This window comes from Cucumis melo, chromosome 11 (genome assembly GCF_025177605.1).
Source record: "Cucumis melo cultivar AY chromosome 11, USDA_Cmelo_AY_1.0, whole genome shotgun sequence".
NCBI classification, from domain to species: domain Eukaryota; kingdom Viridiplantae; phylum Streptophyta; class Magnoliopsida; order Cucurbitales; family Cucurbitaceae; genus Cucumis; species Cucumis melo.
The window spans coordinates 31,569,421-31,579,630 of NC_066867.1; the positions used below are offsets into that span (position 1 = coordinate 31,569,421).

The 10,210-nt window shown below is 29.1% G+C and overlaps 1 protein-coding gene across 1 annotated transcript; it reads right to left on the reverse strand.

Annotated features, from left to right (window-relative positions):
* Positions 1–6,388: 6,388 nt before the first annotated feature.
* On the reverse strand, positions 6,389–8,731 carry LOC103498789 (uncharacterized). The gene is made up of 2 exons (XM_008461524.3): positions 8,012–8,731; positions 6,389–7,206 (listed from the first exon to the last, which is right to left on the reverse strand). The coding sequence occupies exons 1-2, from the start codon at positions 8,582–8,584 to the stop codon at positions 6,622–6,624; spliced, it is 1,158 nt and encodes a 385-aa protein (XP_008459746.2). The 5' UTR covers positions 8,585–8,731; the 3' UTR covers positions 6,389–6,621.
* Positions 8,732–10,210: the final 1,479 nt, after the last annotated feature.

The following is a 10,210-nucleotide window of genomic DNA, read 5'->3' on the forward strand; positions in this document are numbered from 1 at the left end:
TTATTATCAAAGAAAATAATTCATAATATATTAATGGATAACTATAATGGATAACAATTTTTAGAATAATTATTAAGTATGTAGCACTAATTTTAAAAAATTGCAAATACATCAAAATCTATCGGTGATATTCTATCGTTGATAGACTCCTATGGTTTATCAGTGATAAACCAACATTTGTTACATGATCTATCAGTGATAGACTTCTATCATTGATAGATTTTGACAGATTTTACTATATTTATAATTTTTTAAAAATATTACTATATAATTGATTATTTTGAATATAATCGATATATTTGCAACTATCTTTGTTGCTAAACTTCCCTACTTAGTTGTTTAAAACTAACACATACATATTAAAAGATCGTTCTAAAATTTCTCCTTATAAAAGATAAGAATACGAAGATATTTAACATTCAACAAAGCCCACCTGTTCAATCATGCCATCATGAATTTCTAGAATTACAAAATTTTCAGTATAAAAAATAACAATATACAAAGTTCAAAGAACACAAAATAATGTAGGGGCATCATTATTTATTATAAAAACAAGTCCCTTTCTTAATTTACCATTAACTGTTGACAAAGCTCTATAGGTAAATGAGCAAACGTCATCGAATAATGTAAACCCCCAATTATTTGGTTTTTCTTTTACCCTTCTAAAGGTAGAAAAATCGAACATTTCTCTACATTTATTATATAGGTATTATATCAATTGAGTTATACTTATTTTAATCATTTAAGTGTACTTTTTTTAACATCTCTTATTTGTCGTTTTCACATTTTCTATTTCATTTGAATTCTTAACAAATTTTTAAAAATAAATGCAAGTTTTCTAAACCTAATTTTTTAAAGTTTATTTTGGTAATCACTTGATTTTTTATTTAAAAAATAAATTTATACACACACTTTCCATCTCTCGATTATATGCTTTCTTATCTACATTTTACCAAATATACTTTCCAATGATTAAGCCAAATTAAATTTTGAAAACTAAAAAAGTTATTTTTAAAAAAAAAAATTATATGTTTTTGAAATACGACTAAAAACTTTGACTTCTATAGTTTAGAAATATACAAATATATAATTGAAAGAAATCAAGAGAATTAGTTTTAATTATCAAAACAAAAAACCAAAATGAAATGGTTACCAAATTAAAGTTTAAATGATGGTTCTATGGAAACGTCAAGGATATCAACCTAATTGAGATATATATCTATCGATCAATCTCGTAATTTGTTAAAAAATCGAGAAAAAAAATTGCCTAAATAGTTACCCGACGGGATGTAATTATTGGGACTAAACTAAAATATTTGGCCAACCCTTATAGGGATATAATTTGCAAGGCCATGAGATTCCTTCCTCAAAACCACCACAAAATCTTTTTGTTGGAATTCAAGATTAGCTCAACAACCAAAGCAATGACCCACAGTTCCATCTTCTGTGGATATAAATTCTCAACAAAGTTTCGATAAAATCACTTTCCGCTGGCTGAGAGACGAATCCAAAGCCATTTGATAAGCTTTTAGGTAGCAATGTAAGACCCAAATACCCTAAAAACACCTTCACTTTTGAAACCCTCTTCTTTACAAACTGACAACTTACAACAAGTCAAATTCATTGCCTCCATTCATTAATATACTAATTTTCTAAACCTTATTATATATACTTCCCTTTGCCCTTTCTCCTTTGTAACTTTCCCATGCATCTATATACACACACTTTTTCTTTAGAACATTCTGTGTTTTTTCATTCTCTCTGATTTGCCCTCCACCCCTTCTATACCCCACTTGTGTACGGTCGAATTTAAATTAATATATGTCGGTTTGGTTCTTACACAGTGTCTATTTAGTCTTTCAAGTTTATTGGCGTAATATTTTCTTTACTTTTAAAGTTTATATCTAGATGACGAATTTGCCCTCAAAAGCTACAATGTTGCTTGACCACTATCATTTGTGTGAATAATATTGTAAGGTTGAATTGTTGAACTAATTATATGCATTGCTATTTGTTCACTTTTATAATTTTAAATGTCTTCCATAGATATATGTATTGAATTTTCAACTTTTTTGTCCATTTGGTCCTTATATTGTCTTGGTGAATACACAGTTAGAAAAAAAAATCGCAAATACACACATTAGAAACCATTGCAAATATATCAATCAGATCCATAATATTTACATAGCACAATGCAAAAGAATTTACAAATATAACAGGATTTAGATTCAAAACTCAAGTCTATTACTGATTGGTCATATCATTAGCAGAAGTTTAACAATGATAAATTGTCATTTATGTAGATGCTCATCAACAAGAGAGTTTATATAGATGCTCATCAACGAGAGTGAGCTTATCACTAATAAATTTTGCTCTATCAATTACAATTTTTTAAAAATATTCTATACATGCTTTTAATTTTTAGCAAGATGAAAATGGATAAAAGAGATCGGGAAAGTACACCAGACCATCTCAAACCTAAAAATAGATTCATAATTACCATGAAAAGATCAAGAAAAAGATCGATAAGGACAATGATCGATGGGTGTGGTAAGTAGGTACAGTTACCCTTTTAATTTAAAAGTAAGGGAGAATATATATATATATATATAGTAGCCATTACGAACTTAACCTCTTTCATTTGTTGTGTTACCTTGGGTTGTGGCAAAATAAAGAGGAAAAGGCAGCAAATATATGACTACTTTTTATTAGAGTTTGAGATGGACCAAAAGCCATGAAAACCGCAGATTGGTCTGAAGTTCAAAACCTAGGCATCCTATTATTAATGTACAAATTAAAGTGCTTTCCTCAATTCTTTTTCATCTTTTACTTTCTTTGTGTGTTTTTCCAGTTATTGAGAAAATTTGGAATTTTGCACTTCTCTTTTTCTAGAGCCATATGATTATATTCATTATGAGGTAATATATATATACACGAACTATTTGAATACTTCTCAGCATGCTTGCGAGTCATAATTTTGAAATTGTAGTAATCATTTTTATCCTGTTCAAATCAATCTGAAACGCACACTTAACGATGTACACAGTATCAGTTCAATGTTTAAGAACTTATGTTTCTTCCTAATTCTCAGAAGCTAATCTCGATAACTAAATGAGAGAATATATTGATGTGGTTAAACTACTATACCAACTATAGATATCAAGACAAATATTACTGGCACCTAAACAACTCGGTCGTGGGCTTCTCCTTCTGCTCCATCCTCATCGCCTCCCGTTGCATCCAAGTATTTCGTTATAGTCGCTGCCACAACAGTTACCGTTTTGAAAAAAGTTATGTATTTGAACACTTAGTCCACTGCTAGGTTTGTATGTCTCTTGTTATCATCTTTTATTTATTAAACAACCAAGAACACTAAAAATTAATTCAATGATCTAAGTTAGTAGACGAACCCATGACTTATTGCAGAACCGAGTCTTAAACCTTTGATTATTTTATTTGATTATAGTTTTGTTTTTTAGTTAGTCATGATGCAAGTATATGGTGCATCAATAATAATTTTAATAGGAACATGCAGGTTCAAAAATAATTCTAAAATCACTAAAATCCTTTCTGTCATATTCATAATCACTTTAAAATAAATCTAATTTTTCATAAATTTTAAATTATTTAAAACAATTTTTCGACTGTATAATATAAATTTTCTAGAATATGTCTTATCTAATACTTCCCTTCAAAACTGAACTAATTATTTTCCTAACCTTAGAAGTGGCTCTACAATCTGTGAAAAATCATCCATCAATGCTGTGTTGGGGAGTAATTTTGAGATCGTCAAAAATACTTTTCTCTTCCTTAGATCACTTTTCTTTAAAAAATGATAGTGTTTGGCATGAACTAATTAAAATTGATTTTAGAAAAATATAGAATCATCTCAAATCGATTTGGAAGGAATTAAATTATTAATAAAACAAACAATTATATATATTTTGAATTTTTTCAATGTCTATATATAAACATATACCAACCATGCAATGAAAATTTAATAATAAAATAAGTGGAAATAGATGTTTATGATAGTTATTTGGTTAAATAATTATTCCCATAGAGTTGGTGCATGCATATTATATTGTTTGGTAAATTGTGTTTTCTATTTATTAATTCAAACTCATAGTAGCTTAATTAATATATTTGCTTTGAAGCATATGTTAAACATTCCATAAATATTTTGTAATTTAGCAACAATATTCATAAAATACATTTAGAGTATGGATTCAAGCTGGCCACCAACCAATGTTAGGTTCTGCTTGGTATTTCCTACGCTTTGATTGATACTCCTTAGCTTCAAAACCCATTTTCGAATATTACTTTTTTCTAATAATAAATAATAATCGACAACAATATAATTTACGGTATATATCTATTTTGTAACTCCATTGTTGAGTGATATAATATTAAATTCGTCTTTCTATTATATTATGTTGAGGTGTTGAGCAACAAGATATTAAATTCTACCTTCGTCCATAAACTTAAACTTTCCTTTTATCTTTTCCATTTTTTTGTTCTTTAGTATTGTTTTCGTATCTTTTTTCAAATGACAAGATATATCTCTCTATCGAGTCTAGAATACGTGAGAGCGCTAGGAGAAGGAATCAACCTAGCTGAGATGTTTCGATATGCCTACTAATCCCTTCTTTATCTACTGGTATATTATTAAAGACTTAAAGTGAACATTTCAGAATAGATTCCAATATCAAACTAATGAAGAAATTTAAAATTCACAAGCCCCATTGAGTAAGAATATTTTAGCTAGGTAGTCGCAGGTGATACTAAATATTGGCTTTTTGTAACACACATGCATATATATTAAAGGTTTCAATGGTCCCAACTAATTAAAGAAATTTTCAACTATATCATTATATGTTTGTTTTATGACAAACTTTCGTACCATGCTCATTATGATTTCTATGTTTGAGGGAATGTGGAATAATCACAATTTGACAACTTTTTAATCTTATCTTCTATCAAACTTAAATCTTGGAACTTTTTTGTTCTATACTTATTAGGCCAAATTTCTTCAAAAACTACTCGTTTGTTTCCTAAAATCTTATTTAGTAATTTTTTCTAAATTAAGTCTATTTTCTTTCAATTTTTTTAAAGATTTTTTATTTTTTTTCTGAGTAAAGAAAAGTTGAATTCTAAGTCAAAATTAAAAAAAAAAATTATTTGGATTTCGAAAACATTAGTAGATAGTATACGACCAAGTAAGAAATTTAGAAATAGACTGATTTGTTTTAATTTATAGTCTTAATTTCTAAATTAAAAACCATAAACCAAATGATTATAAAACCGAACCTTAATTTTTTTTATGATTAAAAAAAATTAAGTTTACAAGCACTTCTTCCTCGTATAATTTTTTTTGCTATACATTTTCTCTAACGTTTTAAAAAATAAAACCAAAAATTAAAAAAAGAAAAAGAAAAAGAGTTTTTAAAAACTGGATTTTGTTATTTGAATTTGACTAAAAATTTAATTGTTGTTAGAAAAAAATGAAAACAATGTTATGAAATTTAGGAGAAAAACATACCTAAATTTTTTAAAACCCAAAAATAAAATTATTGTCAAAGGAGACCAATGATAATTACCATTTTAAATGTGTAAAACTAAAATTTGACAAAACATTGTTATTAACACAGCATTTTCAAAAATAGTAAAACATTGAAAGCAAAAATTAATCAAACTCTTATTAACCTATTTAAGTTTCTTTTTGTTATATTTTATAAATAATTTTAATATTTTATTATTCATAAGAATTATCCATTGTTAAAAGGTTAAAGTCCAAAATACTGTAATGTCAACTGCTGTGGAATCAAAGGGTCTTTATGTTCTAAGTTACTTGTGAAAAACACAATTAATTAATAGTTGATAAAAATGAACCACCCAAAATTAAAGTCCCTAACTTTACTTTTAACGATATATATCATTTCCATTACTATTTTTGTAATTTAGTCTAAATCTTATTAATATTTGAAAAAAAAAACTATATTTATTTTAATTTTTTTCCCTCCTTTAAATTTGTTTCATTAAATTTTCAGAATATTCCTAAATTTTATCATGTTTTTGTAATTACTTTTTATTTATTTTTTAAATCTATACTTTCCTCCCATCTGACATCTACATCATAATCAAAATGATGTCTTGTTTTGTACAAATGATGATTATCGTTTAAAATTGATCAATTAGAATCTATTTAAGTTGAAGTCAAAATTTTAGTAATTAGTTATAACAATTTTCCATCAATCTAAAGAAGTTTTCAAAATTTCAATCAATATCGATACATGTTTCTCGATACATTAATTTTTATCGATATTGATACTTTAAACTTTAGTTATATCTGACAACTTCATATATACGAAATTTGCGTAGATACATATTTAAACGGAAATATCAGCCCATTTTATTAAATGCATTAAACTAAACAATAATTAACAAACAAGAACAACTCTCAATCTCTAGGCTGAATCATATCTCTCAATTACTTCCCATATATGTTATTCTCTCAAAGCAACAACAAATATACATAATTTTTTTAAAAAAAAAAACCACATATGATTAACTTATAAGAGAGACTCAAATTTATGAATAGAGAAGCCATGAAGTTGTTGTTCATTGGTGTTGTTGATCATCTTCGTCGTCAGGAGATGTTGGGATGGATGAAAAAACAAGATGAATTCCAGGATCATGGTGACTAAATTTGGAGTCCATAAGAATAGAATTGTTTATCCCTTGAACATTGCTGTTAAAAAAGGCTCTCATAGGCAAAACATTTCGAGTATTACTCCCCTTAGTTTTGTTTTTACTTTTGTTATTGTCTTTAAGATCAACACTAACAGTGTTGTTGTCTTGGTTTTGTTGTTGTTGATGACGGCTGTTGTTTTTGTCTGATGATAGATTTATTTCCATGAAAGCTCCTTTGTTTTCACCAGCCATTGTTATAACTCTTGCGTGGTTATCATGATCAAATGCTGTTCTTTTATAATTACTATTACCTCCAAATATTGTTCCTTTGTTTTTGCTAACTCCATTCTCAACATGATCCCCATCATCACCTTTGTTTGATTCTTGCTTCCCATTTTTGTCGAATAATCCAGAAGTATGAGTACGGTAATTTGTGATATTAAGGTGATGATGTTCTTCTTCCTGTGAAGGCTTGTCCATCACTTTTTGGAATACAACAGTCTTTCGTTCTACCTATAAAAGTAAAACAAGGTAAATATATCAAGTTTTTTCGAGATTATACTTCGTGCTTTCACATGTACTGTATCGATTCGAGCAATTCAGGCTAAAGCAATGATCCGAGCAGCTAAGCAACAAGACTCGAGGAGGTGGCATCGAGACGCCACCTCCCGTTTTTATATCAACTTACATGGTTTTGGAATTTATTCCTCTATACTATTCCCGAAAATGTCATACTTTAATTTTCAACTTCTCTTTTAAGGAATGATTAGCATTTGAATTATTAATCGTTAAAATTAAAAGATAACATTCAGATGCATTTCCAACTGCATCTATATGTGTCCAATTCATTATGTTAGTTATTATTTGCCACCTTACAAAGTACTTTAAAAAAAAACAGTATTTTCTGAACTCTTTGTAACATTACAGAAACAAAGTATACGTAGATGTTTTTTTTTTTTTTTTTGTTTAGTTTGTTAATGTTTCATTCTCTTTAAAAAAAAAGTAAATAAATGTTTAAATAACCAGTTGAGAGATTCCTAAATTATTTTACATGGTAATATTTACTGTTCTTGTACTCTCATAAATTAGCAAATTCATGTTCACATGTTACAATAATTGTATTTAAAGATTAAAAAAGAATAAAACCAACATGACAAGAAATTAAGGGGAAAACACGTGAAAAGAACAAGTAAGTGGACGAATATAAACCGTATAAAAATTTACTGGATACAATCTTAAAGGAATGTTAACAATATCCCAATCAATCAAACTCAAAGAATCTTTGGGAATAAAATAAAATAACTTAATATACACTAACCTCTTGAGGAATAGTCTCATGTTTAGTCTCAGCAACAGACTGCAACTGCGGCGGCGGTAAAACCAGTGGTGACGGTGGAGAAACAACGGTTTTCGGTTTCGGAGACTGATACGGTGTTGGAACCGACGGTATTGACTTCGGAATCGAAGGAGATGGGAACGGACTCGGCTGTTTACTATTAATCGTCTTCGGAGACCCTACAACCGAAGAATTACTTCTTCCCTTCGGAGACCCTACAACTGAAGAACTTTTTTCCTTCGGGCTACTAGGATTCACCGCTGGGGACGCCATTGCAGTCCCACCACCTTGTCCGCTTGATGGCGATGGAGGAACACGCAGTGGCGATGCTGAGTTTTTCACGGGAGGGGTTAATGTGACAGGGCGAGGCAAGGGAGGGGGGGATTTTGAGCGTTGTGGGGTGGTGGGTTCTACCGGGTCTGTCAAGGCGGCGGGGCGGATGATGGGTGGTCGAACTCGAGCTGGGACTGGACGAGGTTGTTCCGGGTTGGGAGTGGTGGTTGGTCGGGTCATCGAGCCCAAACGGAACCATGGACGTGGGAGTTGACTAGCCATGGATGTGAAAAATTAAACAATGAGAAAATTAGTGAGGGATTGGAATCGAAAGGGACAATGGATATGAAGAAACAAGAAGTGTGGAAATATTTATAGTTGAAACAAATGAACTGCACAAAGTTGACAATGAAAGAAATAATTTTTTTAAAAAAGAATAAAAAAGTCTTAATTTTTATGTTAAAAAATATTTAATCTGTCTAAGTTAAGTTTGTTGCTTTAAATTTTAATTAATTACAGGTACAAAAAGAATGGCTACACACTATCTCAAGACATCTTGCCAAGTAATCCTCAACGTTGCCTTTGATGGATGGAGTCATCTCGTTACTAGCAAAAATACTTTTCTTCCATTAATACTTCAGTGATTTCAAGATATATATTTCTTCTTGGTCCTACACATAAAAAAAAAATATTAAAATATTTATAATTACGACTAGATAATTTAGTGTAATATAAAAGATAAGTAATACGCAAATATATCCATATGTTTTTTTCGTTCTTTCTTTTAGCATATATGGTTGTATACCATATATTAGCTACAAGTTGTTTAGTTTTTGAAATAAATAGTTGTCAAAATCAACCATGGTTATCTAGAATAAAACAAATATGTATTGATCTCAACTTCGAAGCTAGATGTTTGATTAGATTTTCTCTTCTTCGATGTGATAAAAAAAAGTGATATTTTATACTTAAATTTGACTTTGTTGTATCCATTATTACAGTAAATTTCCATTTTCAACAAATTGCATCATAAAATAGACTTTCCCATGGAAAATGTTGTTTGTGTTTAAAGGATTTATAGAAACATATATCACGTACATCTTAAAATAGACTTTTTTATGGAAAATGTTGTTTGTGTTCAAAGGATTTATACAAATATATATCACCTATAAATTTGACCGCAAGAGTTATGGAATTTTTGTTAGTACTTAATAAATGAGTTAACCTTATAAAATAAGTCTAGTTTAATGGTAATTAGTACGACCTTCCATTTTGGAAATAGAAGATTTTGATCCCATCTCACAAGTTGTACTAAAGAAAATTAATGAATTATCATAAATTCATTAATTATGTGGCTTGTGTGCTTTTAATTAAGTTCTGTAGCTAGTAAACGAATTTAACCAACACCTCAATCAAAAAGAAGTAGAAATTTTTAAAGCTCGATAAAATAATTGAAAGTAAATTAATAAAATTTAGTTTAAAGTTAATTAATTAACCATTACGGTTTGATGTAATGGTAGTTTAGAATCTAAACTTTGTTATATTTACAAATCTTTTAATTACCTTGTGTTATATTTGTAACCAACGTTACAACATAAACGAAGCAAGTATTTTTGGGTAAAATGATTCAAAGTGGGAGAAATTTGGGAGAGGAGAAGTAATAAGGTTAAAGAAAAGGGGGGAATGAATGGAGGAAGAAGAGAAGGGGGAAGAAAAGCATCAGATTCAGAAGGCACCATACAGCTAATAAAGGGAAAAAGCTAAGGTAATCTAAGGAAGGCTTCCAACAAAGCAAAAGGGTATCCTCAAAAGCAACCATCAAAGAAAGAAGAGCAAGAGGGTTTACTTTATTATGTAGTGATGAATCATGAGCTACCACCTCTGTATACTCATCAATCAATTAATTAA

What these genes read in the sequence shown, in the direction of transcription:
- LOC103498789 (XM_008461524.3), bottom strand. Translation starts at nt 8,584, where the DNA reads ATGGCTAGTCAACTCCCACGTCCATGGTTCCGTTTGGGCTCGATGACC. An exon ending in ATGAGACTATTCCTCAAGAG is followed by an intron (nt 7,207 to 8,011) that starts GTTAGTGTATAT and finishes TTACTTTTATAG; the next exon opens with GTAGAACGAAAGACTGTTGT.